Source organism: Alligator mississippiensis, chromosome 1, assembly GCF_030867095.1.
Source record: "Alligator mississippiensis isolate rAllMis1 chromosome 1, rAllMis1, whole genome shotgun sequence".
NCBI classification, from domain to species: Eukaryota; Metazoa; Chordata; order Crocodylia; family Alligatoridae; genus Alligator; species Alligator mississippiensis.
Window position 1 is genome coordinate 171,634,594 of NC_081824.1, and position 17,593 is coordinate 171,652,186.

The 17,593-nt window shown below is 41.3% G+C and overlaps 1 protein-coding gene across 1 annotated transcript in view; it reads left to right on the forward strand.

The window, feature by feature from the left end:
• The window catches only part of DNAH8 (dynein axonemal heavy chain 8), a 343,175-nt gene that overhangs the window by 246,205 nt on the left and 79,377 nt on the right, over nucleotides 1-17,593 (forward strand). Inside the window, 6 exon segments of the mRNA XM_059716994.1 lie at nucleotides 362-529; nucleotides 5,971-6,183; nucleotides 9,987-10,124; nucleotides 10,699-10,826; nucleotides 11,639-11,810; nucleotides 15,666-15,821. Of these exon segments, the coding sequence (XP_059572977.1) occupies nucleotides 362-529; nucleotides 5,971-6,183; nucleotides 9,987-10,124; nucleotides 10,699-10,826; nucleotides 11,639-11,810; nucleotides 15,666-15,821 (975 nt within the window).

The following is a 17,593-nucleotide window of genomic DNA, read 5'->3' on the forward strand; positions in this document are numbered from 1 at the left end:
CAAAAGCATTATCCTGAAATATAAACTCTTAAAAGTGTAAGCTATACATCTTTCTTCAATCTTTTAAAAGCTTAATTCCATAATGTCAGTATTGTTTGTTTTTAATTTTGATTTTCAGATCTGTTTCATAGCATTGAGAACATCTTTCTGAAATGCATATTGATTCAAATATATTTCAGCGGTAGGGAATGGCAATGTTTGGTAAAATAATCCCAATAATTTATCTACCAAGCATTTATAGATCAAATTTCCCTCAATGAAAAGAGCATAAAAAGAATAACAGTAATAATGAAATGCTGAATGAAAAAGAAATATTAAATAGTGCTTGGGCAGTAATACTACTTTATTTTCCACAATGCAGACCATCAAACCAGTGGATATTGCCACAGTTAGGAAGCTTGCAAAACCCCCTCATCTAATCATGAGGATCATGGATTGTGTTCTGTTATTGTTCCAAAAGAAAATAGACCCAGTTACGCTGGATCCAGAAAAGCCTTGCTGTAAGCCATCCTGGGGAGAGTCACTAAAAGTAAGTAGCATTTCTAAGCAAGGAATCTTGAACAGTTTCTAAAAAAAATGGCAATATGAAAAAAATCAATTAACTTATATCCTAAATCCTTGTTCAAAATAGGGACATAGGTCTGTAAAAATGGACACAAGCATATACTTGTACAGCAACATTAATATGCAGAAAGATTTGACAGAACAAGTTTTGCTACATATTTACTGTGATGGGTCTGTTGCTTAGAGATTTCTTGGGTACATACAAAGTTATGTCTAGACCCTTGTGATAAAATTGCAATGGATGTACTAAAACAAGGGGGTATAGCATATGTGTTCCCCTAATTCAGACTATTTCATTAGGCCAATTAATTTTAAAGTTTTCATAATAAAAACCCTCTCTGCCCTTGTTCTCCTAGGGTATGGTATTCTGTCCCTCTTCAATAGCTTGAAGGGGACAGAGCACATTGGTTTGTTTTGATTTGTTTTTGGCCTACTAGGGGTTGAAGTTGAGGGGAGGGAGTGGGGTTCCTCCTAGGGGTTGAAGTTCTCCAGGTAGGCAGTCCCTTTTATTTTCACCAGACCTTTGTCTTGAATATTTAGGCTTTTAGCAGAAACAAAAAAAAACAGTGCATGCTGTGAAGTCGCCTTTCCCATTTCCCCATTTTTCTCTTGTTCAGAATAAGACAGGATAAAGCTAAACTGATTTTGCTTGCCCCATCTTGGATAAGAGAATGTTTTCTATACTTTACAAAACATACAGTAAAAGATTTGTCTCCCTGTCAGGCAGCAAGGCTAGTTAAATTGCCACTACCTGGCCCTTGTTATCTGAGTGGCCTGGTTATCATTGGCTTAACTCTCACAAGATGACACCAGTTGTCAATCAGGTGTGGCTTACTGCTTTGAATCAGCCTCCCTTTCGATATCCAGCAACCTACTCAGAAAAATTTGTCTAGCTCTGCACTTTTGGATTTTCTGCTCCCAGTTTCCTAGGTCCTGCTTATTTGTTCCTAGTGTCTTTGGTCCTACTTGTGGATTCCTAGCTTCCTTTGCCCTGGGTCCTGATTCCTGATTTCATCCTGGTTCCTGGTGACCTGTTCCCAGTTCCAGACTCCAGCCCAGACCCTTTGTGCTTTCAAGACTACCTTGGCAGCTCATTGATTCATTGTGCTTCTAGACACCTGTCCTCTGACAGCCAGCTTCTGACTCATGGCTTAGATAGGTGATTGCCCATACAGCTATAGCAGCCTGCTTCAGATCCCCTGGCTAGTCACACCAGGCTGGATCCCTACCCTCATTCTGCCTGACCTCCTTTGCCCTGTGGTTCTACCCAGGGGGTGACTGCCTACCTTTTGCTCCCTTATAGACTTTGGCTTCCTGGCCTGCCTGCTTCTGATCCCCTGACCCTGGCTCTAGTATGGATCCTTGCTTCCCTGACCTTGCCGGTTCCTGATCCCCTGTGCTGTGACTCCCAATAGGGTTAAGCCCCAACTGCCTGTGTCCTAGGTGTGCCCCTGACACTTCCAATAAATACAGATTTGAGTTTGCAAAACAGTTACCATCCTAACCCCTAAACTTAACAGCATGGAATATAGGACACTAATAGACCTGGAAACAGACCTGGCTCAAAACAGTTTTCAAGAGATTCTTCTCTATTGCAGAAGAAATCAGTCCGCAGATTCTGTGTCCTTAAATGGGAAGTTTTCGTATTTGAGCAAATAGGCCGCATCAACTTTGATCCATATGTAAATAGTGCCTTTATTTATAATTCTTAAATGCATGTTGGTCTAGAAAACTTTTGAGGTCCCTTCCAATCCTATGATTTTTATAACTTTATCATTAAGAAAGTACATCTGGTAGTTATTTTGTGCTCCATCTACTAATGCTAACTTAGTTGAGGGATTCATGAAGGGACTTAGGAATGTTTGACTTCCAGTCGAGTGTCATAACCCAATGATTTTTAGTGCCTCAACACATTGGAATTTTCCCGCCACATGGAGCTTTCTTTGCACGGTGGATTTCTCAGCTGCAGAGAGAAAACCCTGGTGCAAAGAGCTCCCGCTACATGTATGCAAATTAGTGTCCCACTATTGGTCAATTCTAAATTATTCCTACGTGGCGGCTAGCAATTGGCTCGCTAGCTGTATAAAGGTTAAAGCAGTTTCCGCCCAAGTCGGAGGACTCCACAACCATCTCGTGGGGAACTCTGAGCGCGCTGTGGAGCCTAGCAAACTCCGCGTGTGTCTTGGAGGAGGACATAGGGGCCTGATCAGCTCTTAACCACTCCCCGTCATAGTGGAAAATTTGACGTACCCCCGTGTGAAGCGCTCGTGGAGTCGTACATCGACGACTCGGTTCGGTTCGGAAGAGATCTCACTTGTGTTTGTCTGTGTGCAACTGCAACTCAAGCAAGTTTCCTTCCTGCACTGTGACCATCGGCAGTGTAAGTAAAGCTTTCTTTTTAAAACCAATACGCTTCCGTGCCTAACTCTACTCCATTGTGGAAAAACCCCACCTGATGGTCCGGGCTACTGGCCATAGCCTTAGACCGCCCTCGGTCCCGACATCGAGAACACAGTATCAATATGGGACCTCAACCCAGTACTTATTCCACTTACAAAAATCTTTGAAAGAATGGTTCATATTTCATCTTTTAGTTAAGAAAACTTTCTTTGGGGACGTTAAATCTACTAGAAGAGCAAGCAAACTACAGCCTCAGATAGATGACTGACCCTTCATTTACAGTCTTTCACCAGGACAAAGTGGTCCTAGGTCTGTAGCCTAAGCTTCTTCCCAAGTGATAACAGAATTCTATCTTAGTCTTAACTAGTGAGTAATTTGCCAGTTTTTTCCTTCAGAGTTGACTCATGCAGGTGAAGCAAAATGAACACCTTAGATATGAAGAGAGCTCTAGATTTCTATTTAAACTGGCTTGAGGAATGTAAGTAATCATCACTTCATTTCATATGAAGATAATAGAAGACAAGCTGTTACCTCGGTGCCTGTCTAAACAAGGTACACACATTTCTATACAAAGGTCTGAGAAACATCTTCTCAGGACTTGGATCACATTTCAGAAGACCAAATGCAATTTCTTTGGCATGTTTTAGATGTGTCCTGATTTTAAAGATCTGTAAATTGCTATTTGGAACTCAATTCACACTTTAAAAAAATACTGCTGACCAGGGATACAGGTTTTCTGTCTGCTGTGGAAAAACACAGAAAAATACACATTTCCTTCTTTAATGGGGGAAAAAAATGGATTTTTTCCTTTAAAGGAGAAAAACGCAGGAAGCCGTAGGTTTCCTCTTGCAGGCTGGCAGAGTTCCAGCCTGCAAAGGGCTGCTTGGGGCTGAGGGGAGCAGGATGCCAGGGGTGTCCTGTGCATGTGTGCATACACGTGCACGTGGACAGCCAAGCAGTGGAGGACAGCAGCTCCCACAGCTCCCTCCAGGTAAGTCTATGGTGGGGCACAGGAGACGCATAGGTGGGGAGCACAGATGATGTGGGGGGGTGGGCAAGGCAACACAAATGGGGGCACACATGCCCCCTGAGATTTCTGCACCCACAGAGGGGCACGGGACTGTCTCTCAGCCAGACGAGTTCCTGAGGAGCTGTGCAATTCTGTACTGCCATTGCCATGCCTCACCATGGTGGCATAGTGCTCCTTCCCATGCCAGGTCCCACCTGCTGGGCTGTGGAGGTGGCTCCTCTGGAGCTGGTCTGGCCTGGATGCAGCCCTGCACCCTGCTGTGGGAACAGAAATCTAGGGGGCATGTGTTCCCCTCCGCCCCAGAACATTGTCTGTGCCCTCTCTTCCCTACACCCCACCTCCTTCCTTACACACTGGGCAGTGGGTTGGGGGTGAGGGGCACTAGCAGGGCTGGGGGTCTGTGGCTCTGGAGTGAGAGGCTCTAGCAGGGCCAGGGGGCTGTGATTCAGCAGTGAGGGGTGCCAGCAGGCTGTGGGGGGCTGTGGTTTGGGAGTGTGGGGCAGGAGCATTGATAGGGGCAGGGCACCGGCATGTCAGGGCTGCTCAGCACCACAAAGCAAAGGGGAAGACAGCCACAGATTGACGCACATCCTGGTGAGTGAAGGAGACAGAGGGAATTCTGATTTCCCATGAAAACCCCCCCAAAATCAAATGCCAAAATACATAGGTATTTAGAATGTATTTCATTATAATGATTGAGGCACTGGTAGGCTTCCAAATTGCTTTAAAATTGTAAATATATCAATAAAATATTGTGTTCAAATGATACCTATATATATATAGTGGTGTTTCATTTTAATTGTGGAAAATGTGGATTTGGGGGCGTTTATTAGAGAATTTGGGATTTTTAAACAGAGGAAAAAACAGGGTCCCTACTACTGACTAACTCTAGCTTTGGATCAAAAGCTCATTTTCTTATAGTATTACCCTTGTTGCTGAACTGGGACTTCCTGGTCCACAATATGAAGAGTAGTTTGTCAACCTATAGATTCATAGATGTTAGGGTCGGAAGGGACCTCAATAGATCATCGAGTCCGACCCCCTGCATAAGCAGGAAAGAGTGCTGGGTCTAGATGACCCCAGCTAGATGCTCATCTAACCTCCTCTTGAAGACCCCCAGGGTAGAGGAGAGCACCACCTCCCTTGGGAGCCCGTTCCAGACCCTGTATATTAATATACATTAATATATTGAGAGTGTATTCAGAAACCACTTGAGGAAGAAGTGAAAATTCACACCTGTAACTGAATTTCTGCAAAATGGATTTTATACATTCAAACTCCCTACCCTTCCTGAGCCGCCGCCGCCTTTTCCTCATAACACTGCTTAACCACTAGTATTCCATCTAGTTTTTAACTTCTCTCTCAAAGTATTCAAGAACAGTAAGAGGAAGGGCAGCTCCGACGTGCAATTTTAGGAAATGTTTCCACCAATCAAATCTACCACCTGTGGATGCCATGATTATGAATATATAGAAGTTTCTTGAATAACTCCAGTCATAGGTGCGCAATCTTCATTACTTGAAGAGCTGAATCTTTGCGCTTGTATTCCCAGCATACTTTTCTCCTCTACCTTTGAGTTTTCTACACAGACCAGATTCTGTAATTAAGGAGAAGGAGCTGAAGCTGTTTGGATCATTGCACTTAAATGGACATGGATGACAGTTGTTCAGCACCATGAGAGAGCTCCTCCCCACACAGACCTTCTTAGAGAGCATTCTGTGAACCGAACAATGAGGACAACATCCCAGAAGTGGGACTGCAAAAAGACTCTTAAAACTCTTGGGAAAATTATATAAACATTTAGGAGTAATTAGAACAGTAAAATTTGCTCTCTTGCTATTAGCTGTACCGGTTTGCTACTTGTAGAAAAATATTTTAGCATCTTTCCATAACAAATACTTAAATGTAGAAGACTGAGATATTTAATAAAGAATAAGAACACATGTTCTAAAGTTTTATTTTTTCTCTTTTTATAGCTTATGAGTGGTCCATTTCTGCAGTCTCTCCAGCAATTTCCTAAGGACAGTATCAATGAGGAGACCGTAGAATTATTACAGCCTTATTTCAACATGGAAGACTATACTTTGGAGCATGGTAAAAAGGTCTGTGGTAATGTGGCAGGACTCTTATCTTGGACACAAGCCATGGCAATATTTTATAGCATTAACAGAGAAGTGTTACCTCTTAAGGTAAAAGAAACTTCTTGTTTTTAATATGTTAATAAAGTAGTTAATAGCTATACTGTTTTGGTTTTAGCAAAAATGTACTGGAAAATGTCTATAAAACTGATCTTGGAACTGCTGGTGTTTGACAAGAAACTTTCTCCTTTCTTCCTGTCCCTTTCAAAAAATAGAAGGCTTTCTCTTGTTTTTAATGCAGTTTACCTTAGTTTACTAATGCTTATTCAATTTTATTGTTAAAGCCTTTATTTCTCAGTGTTATCTTCAAATGATAATGACTGAAACTAGTAAGAAATTAGGATTTAAAAGGTGCATTTTATGCAAACAAAAATATCTTATAGGCAGTACACTTTGTGCTTAGGATGCTGTGATACTCCCTTATTAGAGTCTGTCTGGCATATTTTTCAGTTGGGGGTGAGTGCACTAGGAAATAAAACTTCAAAATCCTTTTAATTGGGATCATATTTGTGTAGATGAGTTTGCTTTTCCTTGCCTGAGCTACTTGATTTTATTCCACCTCCAAAGCACTGAAAAAGAGAAAAGAAGACATTTGATTTCCATCACATTTTGGCAGAGCATAAGGAAGCCTTCTGGTGGCTGTTGAATTTCTGAACTCATGTGCTGCTTCAGTAGCATTGTCTCCTGACAAATGGCTTCGAGGTTGAAGCATCAATTTACTATGTTAATTTTACCCATTTTGTATAATAGAGTTCAGCATAGCATTACGTTTGTTCTGACTTCTAGGTCAATAGAATTAACTATCTTGAATCCAATCCAGGTTTCCAGTCAGTCTGCTGCATAGAAACCTCCCCAACAGTATAGAGTATCAAGGAACCTTCAGCTTCAAAGTCTTTAGGGTTGAGCTTCTCTTTGGTTAATTAAAATAAAGTTGGATGCTTTAGTCCAATTTGGGTATAAGACTAGGGACAGACACCTGAAAATAGATCTTCCATTTGAATACATGACAGTAGCCTTTTCTATAGTAATATCCAAACAAAATAGAGAAATATTGCCCCAAGCCTAAGAAAATTGTTTTCTCTCCAGACAAAATTAGATGCATATTTTTCCTTAATCATCTTTATTTAAAATATTGCAGGATCTGAATGGGATCTACTAAACTAAAATGTTCTTTGATCGATTATTCCTCAATGCTTCACTCTTGCTATGCTTGCACCATCTGTACTCAAGTTGGAGATTTTAGTCAGTGGTATGCTCTGAGGCAGTAGACACAGCCTGAATGTTTTCATGTTTCCAGCTGAGAATACAGAAGGATAGGGCTTCCCCAATCCACCTGTCAGTTCCTTCTCACTTCCTGTCAATACTAGTCAGACTTTATCATTTAACCACTCAGTACACTTTATGGCTTTCTACTGTTGTCAAAAAATGGTTATCAGTAAATTACTGACCCAGTACCGGATTATTTGGTGGTGTCAGCAACCCATAAAAGATCTTGCCTGAGACATCAGAAATCTACACTTTAAAACAAGGAGCAAAAAAAGTTGGACCTCATAAAAGATCTGAGCACAGCAAATGGAAGCCAAACCTAACCAGTGTCAGCCAGGCTGTTGTAACTGCAGGCTACAGTCTGTCCTTTAAAAGAATACCACACACTTCACAGACTTCTGAGGCAGGTATATTCCACCTCCAGTCTGTGAACATGGACCTCGAACTACTGAACTGGAATTGACAAATACAGTTTTATCAATTTGGATCTGATGTTGTAGTTAATTGATAAATTACCATAAAGACCCAGGGAGAAATCTATCTACTGAAACCACAGATAAGCATAAGAACATTGCTGCAAAATGCCCTCATTACAGCAGACACAGAATCTAAATCAGTAACAACATAAATCTTCCTGGCACCACTCCTCTTGCATTCCCATGGATGATCTTCCCTTTGTGAACTATAATCGTTTTAATGAGAAGACATATGAAATTTCCTTGCCCTCAGAGTTTTAAGAACAACACCTTTTGAGTTCTAGAAGCACACACACCAACTCCCAGGCAAAAGTATTAAAAGTATTAAAAACCACAAGCTCACCATAGGTGTACCAATACTAGATAAATGGATTCTTTAAAGAAATGATTAAAGTTTTCAATGAGACAATCCTTTCTTTGCAAAGACTTCTTATCACCTACCGCTCTTCATACCTGAGGCAGAAAATTTAACTGCCCGCCTGGTTATTATGAACTTACCATCTCATCTCCGTGTTGACCACCAGACTAATTTAAGCATTTTTCAAATACTGTTACAGAAGATTGATGTGTATTAGAAAATATAGATATGAAATGTATGGCTCAGGTTTAGTCTTTCACACACACTTACCTAACATCCATATGTTCATTTACTCTCACTGTAGCATATTAGGTGAAAGTCTTTTTGTGTGTATGTGGAAAATGTAGTAGGAGGAGCCTGCCATTTGGGTTTGTAGTTTTCTCACTCCTCTGGCTAGTGTTACTGCCTCTAAGAAGTATGCGTGCAGCATGCATGCACCACTAAACACATACTGCTGACCAGACATCTCTGACTTGAATGTTCTATGTACACACATGTCCCATAAGTGATACATATTTATGGATTATATAGGTTAAAGGTAAGTAACAGTTTCTTCGCTCCTGCTCTGAATAGTGAGCCTTCATTTATTGGGAGCAAGTATCCAATACTCCAAAGACAGGTGATTATAGAGGGTGTCAAATAGAGTTTGTTAGCAACTAGAGAGGTACAGCACTGCACTCACTCAGGAATTAAAGGGAACACTGAGGTCACTATGGATATGCGCTTTAACATAACTTTAACTTCTTCAAGAGCTGGCTTCAACTGAAACAAAGGATGCAGCCCTACAATAAAAACTGTTTTCTTCTTTTCTAGACTTCTGATAATTTGTGTTACTCTACTGCACAGCTCAAATTGGCCCACAGTTACTGTAGGATGAGTAACCATTATTTTTGATGTTTCTATGAAAGAACCTGACAAGGACCTTCATGAAGCCTGCAGATTTATGAGATTTTAATAGAACTTCATTCTCAAAAGTTTAGTAAAGTGAAATGTAGGGGAAAATCTGCACAGTAATGTCAGAGCTTCAGCCAGCAAACTTGCTGTAATTGAAAGAAGTATCATAATACAAGAGCAACAGTATCGCAGGATAGTGATCCAAAACACTGATCAAAAGTCTATTCTTTAAATTAATATAAATATATTAATTTAATATAATTAATATAAATATATACTTGGCAGTAATTGTGTGGCTATTTGGTCTTGGTCTGTGTTTCTAACTGTCTGAGAAGGTATGTCGGTACTGATCACTCGCAGGTCTCCTGAGCTCAAAAATATTCACCACTGTGGAGCACACAAATTAAATAAATAAGTTAGAGATCTAAACAATAAAGCTGAGTCATGGTTCTCATTTCCAAGATAATCAAGGTCACAGATCAATTATTTACAATCCACTGCTTGGTTCTTTTCTATATAGTTCTGTCTTGTTCACAAAGTTATCTGATATCTTCATAGATTGGAATACTTTTTAAAGCATAAATAAATGGATAGTAGGGAACAGAAAGGTAAATTATTACATAATTATTGACTGCAGATTTAAATGAATGGATTTAAATGAAATTGATAAAGGAAATAATTTAAAGATATGTATTCATACTCTTTATTTAATAAAGATAATGTACACTGTCAGTGATTATTTGATAACAAGAGTTGCATATCCTAAGTCCATACTGATTAGTAGTGAAACAGGATTGAAATAATAGATTTAAAATAGATTATAAATGCTCACTCATTGTCTAATTATTCTTCATTCTAAGGCTAACTTGGCAAAACAAGAAGGGCGTTTGAAAGTAGCTAATGCAGAGTTAGCTCAGGCTCAGGAGGCACTAGATGAGAAACAAGCTGAGCTGGATAAAGTGCAGGCAAAGTTTGATGCAGCAATGAAGGAGAAAATGGTGAGATAAAAATATTGCATTAATATAAACATTGTTTGCATGCAGAAATTTTAGAGTTATCTAATTTGTTCTTACTAATTCATTCAGATCAGAATAAGTTAAAAGACAATATAAACATAAAGTATGCTGAAAAATTATGTTTGCTTGACAAGCATTAGAATTCTCAGGCATTAGGCCAATGTTAGAATGGCAAATGCAGTCTCTTTTAACCCCTTTCTTGTCTCAGGGACTATGTGCATTTTTAATACAGTACCATTTTACTCATCTGGGTTTAGTTCTAAAGTTTTTAAACTCACCTAAAGGAATTTTTTTTATTTTAATAAAAGACCCTGGCTTGAAACATGGGGACCAGGCACTGATAAAGCTGTACATCCATCCAGAGCCCATTGCCTTGAATCATCTGTGGGGGCTTCCAAGGCAGGTCTCTACTCCCTCAGTTCTCTTTTTTTTCATTTACACACAAGAATCAATCAGTTGGGTATTCTCAAAAATATTGTTATAGATTTTGTAAATATAGGCTTTTGAATTTTAGAACTTGAGTGTTTAATAAGCTAGAATGACTTTGCAATTTTAGGACCTGTTGAATGATGCGGAAATGTGCAGGAGAAAGATGCAAGCAGCTTCTGCACTTATAGATGGTCTGAGTGGAGAGAAAGTTAGATGGACTCAGCAAAGTAAAGAGTTCAGAGCTCAGATTAACAGGTATTGTATCTGTCAAAATATACAAATTAGAAAAAACAAAAGAAGAATGTAAGAGGTCAGGTCAGGCAGGTATCTGCCTGACCTGACCTCTTACATTCTTCTTTTCCTGTACCTTTTCTCCCCTCCTCTCCCCTGTTTTTCTGCCTTTTATCTTCCTGATTTCCTACTATTTCCTTTTTCACTGAGAGTGTCTTTTTAGCTTGTATTATTATCACTGTGGTGTTTCCCTTTGGCCTTTTTTCCCCCTGCTTTCTTCTAACCCTCCCTTCCCTATTTTACCTTTTGCTTTTCTAATTTCTACCTATTTATATTTTCACTGACATCCTGTTACACTTTTTGCTTCTCTGGTTCCTGCTTTCCTGATTTCCAACTATTTCCTTTTTCACAGACAGTCTCTTTTCTACCTTGTATTCTATTGCTGTTGTCTCCCTTTGGCTGTTTTCTCTCTTCTTTCTTTCCCCTCCCTTACCTGCTTTACCTGTTGTTTTTCTAATTTCTACCTATTTACATTTTCACTGACATCCTGCCACACTTTTAGCTTCTCTCGTTCCTTGGAGTCTCAGACCAGCAGAGACTCTCTGTGCCTGAAGAAGGGTGACTGTGCCTGAAAGCTTGCTAAGAACTTTTTTCCAAGTACTCAGTTGGTATAATAAAAGATTATCACATCTACCCAAAGAACCTTTCCTGCCTGTGTCCTTAGACCAACACAGCTACAACCAAAAACCAAGTTGTCTTTTTTATATGTTTTAAAATGTGGTTGTTCAACTCCAGGGAAGTTGTACGTTTTAATTGTGGTTTTGTTCTTTTTCTAGACTTGTGGGAGATGTTTTGCTCTGCACAGGATTCCTTTCCTATTGTGGGCCTTTTAATCAAAGTTTTCGGAACCTTTTGCTTAAAGATTTATGGGAAGCAGAGATGAGAATCCGGAAAATCCCTTTTACTGAAAACTTGAATCTAATTTCAATGTTGGTAGATCCACCAACGGTAAGTTAGCATCTTGTTGTTTTGGTATGCAGTTAATTTTAATGTACATTTTCATTATGATGTTAATACTTAATAAGAACAGAATACATTATAACCTCATAAATCCGATGTGCTTGGGACCGAGCACCTGCTGGAAATTTGAAAATGCCAGATTTTTGAAACAGGTGCAGCGGTCTGTCGTGGAGCAGGTCAAGGGGGTGGGGATGGTAGTGTCAGCTGCACGCAGAGTGCCAGCACAGGGTGGTACACGGTGGCAGCAGCCACTGCATGCAAGCATCCCCCTCCACGTCTGGGAGGCCGGGGGGAGCAGCAGGGGGAAGTGCTGAATTTTTGATAATTCCAGATTTTTGATATCTGGATTTATGGGGTTATACACTTTAAGGACCATTCAGCATTTTGTTTAAGTTTTCTGAGTTTGAGCACCAACTTTTTAAATAAAAATAACCATAACCAGAAAAATCATTCTGAAAATGTACATGCAAATGAACAAAGCTTAATTCTGTTCTTCATATTTTTTATCTCCACTGTTGCTATAAATAGTTTTTAAGGTTGGAACAACGTTTACTTAGGACAGTCTCCCACAGCATTCTGACCAGTAAGCTGAGGGAGTATGGGTTAGATGAATGGACTGTAAGGTGAATAGAAATCTGGCTGAATCACTGGGCTGAAAGAATAGTATTCAATGGCTTTATCTAGTTGGCAGCCAGTATCAAGTGGAGTGCCCCAGGGGTCAGTTCTGGGACCAGTTTTGTCCAATATTTTCATCAGTGACCTGGAAGATGGGATGGAATGCACCCCAGCTAATGTGTGGATGACACTAAGCTGGGAGGAGTACATTGGAGGGTAGGGCTAGGATTCAGAGAGACCTAGATAAATTGGAGAATTGGTCCAAAAGAAATTTCATGAAGTTCAATAAGGACAAGTTCAAAGTCCTGCACTTAGGATGGAACAATTCCATACACTGGTACAGGTTGGGGCCGACTGGCTGGGTAGTAGATCTGCAGAAAAAGACCTGGGGGTTACACTGGACAATAAGCTGAATATGAGCCAACAGTGTGCCCTTGTTGCCAAGAAAGCTAACAGCATACTGGGCTATAGTTGTAGGAGTGTTGCCAGCAGATCAAGGGAAGTGATTATTCCCCTTTTCAGCACAGGACAGGCCACATCTCGAGTACTGTGTTCAGTTTTGGGCCCCCCATTAAAGAAAGGATGTAAACAAATTGGAGAGTTCAGCAGTGGGTAATGAAAATGTTCAAAGGGCTGGGGCATATGACTTAACATAAGAGGCTGAGGGAACTGGGCTTATTTAATGTGGAAAAGAGAAATCTGGGTGCATCTACACATGCTGCTGTCATGCTGTTGTTACTGTGCTATCATTGAGTACTTCCTTTTGGAAGTACTAAAAGACAGGGCAGTAACAGCTGGTACTGAGCTGTGCTCACCGCACACGGTTATTTTTAGGCACTATGTCGCCATAACGATGTGCTAACATGGGGGAACACATTGCTATGGTGACGTAGCTGCAGGTTTTGCCTGAGGAATCTATGTTGCTATAGCATGTTGCTATGTCACCATAGTGTCATGTATAGATGTGCCCACTGAGCAGGGGATGTAATAGCAGACTTCAACTACCTGAAAAGTGGTTCAGAGAGAATGGAGCTGGACTGTTCTCAGTGGTGGCAAATGACAGAACAAGGAGCAATCGTCTCAAATTGCAGCAAGGGAAGTGTAGGTTTGATATTAGGAAGAAGTTTTTCACAAGGAGGATAGTAAAGGACCAGAACAGGTTACCCAGAGAGGTTGTGGAATCTCCATCTTTAGAGGTTTGTAAAGGAAAGTCCATGGCTAGACAAAGCCTTGGCTGGAGTAATGTAGTTGGATGGTCCTGCCTTGAGCAGGAGGTTGGACTAGATGACCTCCTGAGGTCCCCCTCAACTCTAATTTTCTATGATTCTAAAGAATAATCACTGATATCCGTTTTTCTCTAATTACTTAGCAATATAGCACAGCAAAATATCAAAGCTCTTACTGGTTCCTATTAGATATTACATTGCTGAGCAAAGTATAGATAGATTTCATGAGATATATTAAAGAACTAAAGGTGATCATCATAGTGCTTGGACCAGAAAGCTTTAACTCAGAGCTAGACTCCTGGTGCTTGTTCAAGCTGTATCTAATACTTCTTTGCAGCCTCTTCTCTCTACTTTTCTACATTTTTGCTTCTCCTTTACATACACAAACATCCTCAAAAGAAGTAGGCAGAAAAGTCCCTCCTTCCATTTAGCTCAAACTCTGGAGGAATTTCCAATATGTCTTTGTTTTACATAGTATTACAGGCTGTGTTTTGTTTTGAGGCCTCTCTTGTTTTTCATAGTTGTCTAGAGATATAGACAGTTGTGCTGTTTGAGCACAAAATATTTCCAGTGCCACAAAAGCATAGTGAGAATGGAGCCATACTGGTATTCCAGCTCCCTGGTTGGAGAGCTACAGTCACATGTTCTCCAGCTAAGGGGTAATAGGGAGCAACTCTTTGGTTGGCCCCTGCTGACAGGGGAGCCTGATCGTTAACAGCCTGCCCTCTCCCTTGCTGGGGAATGGGATAGGCTGTCAGTGATCAGCTGGCAGCTGCTGAAAGGCAGCAGCTGCCAACAATAACCTTGTGTGTGAATAACCTGTAAGGGTGGCAGGGGTGATCAGAACTGCTCTTCTTCCCTACTACTGCCCCCCCCCCCCCCCCCCCCCCCCAGTCCCAGGCATTCGCCACACCACTTGCGCAGTCCACCAAGTATCCCCAGGATGTTCAAGGGTTGGGGAGCAGTGGCACTGCTGCTTGAACTGTTCCAGGTCTCTCTCCAGGATGGTTCAAACTGTGGAGTTATGCCCCCCCACCCCTTACATGGTCCCAGGGAGATCTAGGAACATGCAAGGTGTTGAGGGCAGTGGCGTTGCTGCTTGAACCATCCTGGAGAGGCCTGAGACCTTGGAACAGCAGAGTCCCCATAGGGTTCCCTGACAGCTCACCACTGGGCAGGTTATTAGGGAACTAGCCACTTTCCCTCCCTCCATCCCCAATGGAGGGCAGGGGAGAGAGAGTGGAGAATTGTGGAATACAGCAGGACCCCCATCCTGCCATGTGTCACTGAACAAGTGTTACATGCGGCAATAGAAGACAGAAAAGTTGCTACGTAAAGCTAGGTGTTTGTGGTAGAGTCATTAGGTTTCTTTTGCCACAAACTGCTTGAATGCTTGTACCTTTGCTTTTTGTGCCTATCCATACCATAAAATGAAGGGCTTTGGTTACACTCTTTTACCTCTCTTCATCAGTTTCAGTGGGTGCATCCACATATGCACTTCCCTGCAAGTTGACTAATTAGCTCTATAGTAAAGAGTCACAGTCTATACATGCACTGGTATTAGGATGCAGTAAATTTATTAACTCCATTGTAGGATGGTACTGCTGGGGACACTACTGTCCTATGGTGGGGTAATTACATGTGCTGAAACACGCGTGTAGATGGTGACAGGGTTTGGTTGGGGCATGAAAGTGCTAAAGTGTGGGAGCTGCCTGCACCCTAGCCCTACACTTTAGCACCTTCATGCCCCAGCCAGCTCCTCTGCCACCCAACACCACCAGCCAGAGTCCAGGACTGACCCCTCAGACCCCCTGCCAGACTGGGACTGCTCCTACCCAGCTCAAAGTGCTGTGGTCCTGGGTGCACATGTAGGCACTGTGCCCTGGAACAGTTGATTCCAGCATGAACTGTACCAAAGTTTATTGCTCTGCCTTAATTTCACATGTACATATGCCCAGTGAGGTTTAGTTCAAGCCATAATAATGCTCTTTCTGTTTACCAGATCAGTGAGTGGAACCTGCAAGGTCTGCCAGGAGATGAACTCTCAATTCAGAATGGTATCATTGTTACTAAAGCAACTAGGTACCCACTTTTGATAGATCCACAAACTCAAGGGAAAACATGGATTAAAAAGAAAGAACAGGGTAATGAATTGCAGGTGAGTAATAAAGTTTTAAGGAAATATGCTTGATTGTATCTCATTCTGCCTTCCCTTATTCCTTAGAGCATGTGTACATTGCAGTCACAGCAGAGACTGCAGCTTATGTAGATAATACCAAATCTAACTTGAAACTAGATACAGCAGGGGTCTTCCAAACTTTAAACTAGCTAGTTCAAGTACTGATAGTACAGTTGCAGCAGCATACAGTTCAGACTGGGTTGCAAACCCTTCCCCTCCTCTCGCATGTCACAGCTCCTGCTGCCAGTACCTGAGCTATATTTGAAGTGAGGAAGATTGCATTTTGTTCAGGATCAAAGATACTAGTTCATATGGAGGGGAGGTGCATCCATTGATAGGACCAAAGGCAGAATTATGCAGTCCTTTGGAAGGGTAGATGAGATATTTAAAACTGATATGTAAGTAGAATTGGAGCAAGAGAAGGAATTCATAAATAGATCTGTCATTGTTGGAGTAAATTGAGGTCTAGATGCAAGGACTTGGGTCTGTCTAACTCTGGTTAGAAATAGACATTGCCAAATTAAGTAGATCAGCTGTGCCAGGATATGTCTGGGTGAAAAACACATCACCTGATGTCCCTTCTGTTGTTGCCATGAGAAAATGGGACATTCTCCCAGTGCCTGAAGGGCCTGGTCTTGCACACCTTGAGAATTCCCAGGCAGGATTGAGCCCCTCAAGCCTTGGGAGCACTTGTTCAGCTTTCTCTGCTTAGAGACATGCCCCCACTAATCTCCAGGGCACATCTCTGTAAGTGGGGAAAGTCCGTGTTTCTCTGTTTCCAAAGATGTGCCTCTGGCATATTCAGGATGCATCTCAGTAAGCAAGGAAACCCTGACATTTTCCACTTACAGAGATGTGTCCCAGAGATCCCAGGGATGTATCTCAGAATGTGGGGAAGCCCTGATTTTCCCTGCTTACAGAGACGCACCCTGAACATTCTTGGAGGCACATCTCTGTAAGCAGGGAAAGCCCCCATTGCTTGAGGATCCCAGTCCTATTTGGGAATGCCCAAGGTGTGTGGGATCGGGCCCCTCAAGCCCCTGGATTGCCATCCAGGCTGCCCAGTGTCTCATACCAGAAAGTAAATGCACATGCACTGCTAAATAGCAGCACGAATTGATACCAGCTTTGTCATAACCACACATTTTGGGTATTTGTGGTATGACAAGAAGATTGATGTCTGTTTGTTGGCCTTTGTGCCACTGTAAATTTTTTTGTGGCAGTATAAAGGTGATGAAAGGTGAGGTCTGTTTCCATCCTCAAAATTATTGCTATTAAAATACTAGATTTACAGACCAAATCATCAAGTTAAAAAGTCCGTTTATGCAAAAGAACATAAGAAATTTTCATTGCAGTGACATTATAACCTAATGCACAACAGTAACAAGCCAGATTAGCTAAAGTAGCTCAGACAGGAGAGCCTATATTTTTGACGGTTTTAATGTCAGCGTTAAATTTCACAGTTACATCATGAGGCTTCTATTATTTGCTGTTTTTCTAGTATATATTTCAAGCAAATATTTGTTCCACTAGATTCAGCTCCCAAAGTAAAATAAGTAAGAATTTTAGTCTTCATTTAATAGAACAGTAGGTTTCTAGGCCTCATTGCTATGGAAAGACAGAGAGAGCTTGTTAGTCATGTTAGTTTGAAGTAAGACAGAAAGCATGGCAGCACGGTGGCACTTTAAGCCACTTGTACATGTAACAGGGGTTTAGTCCCCTAAATTGAAACAGTGGGTTTTTAATTGCAA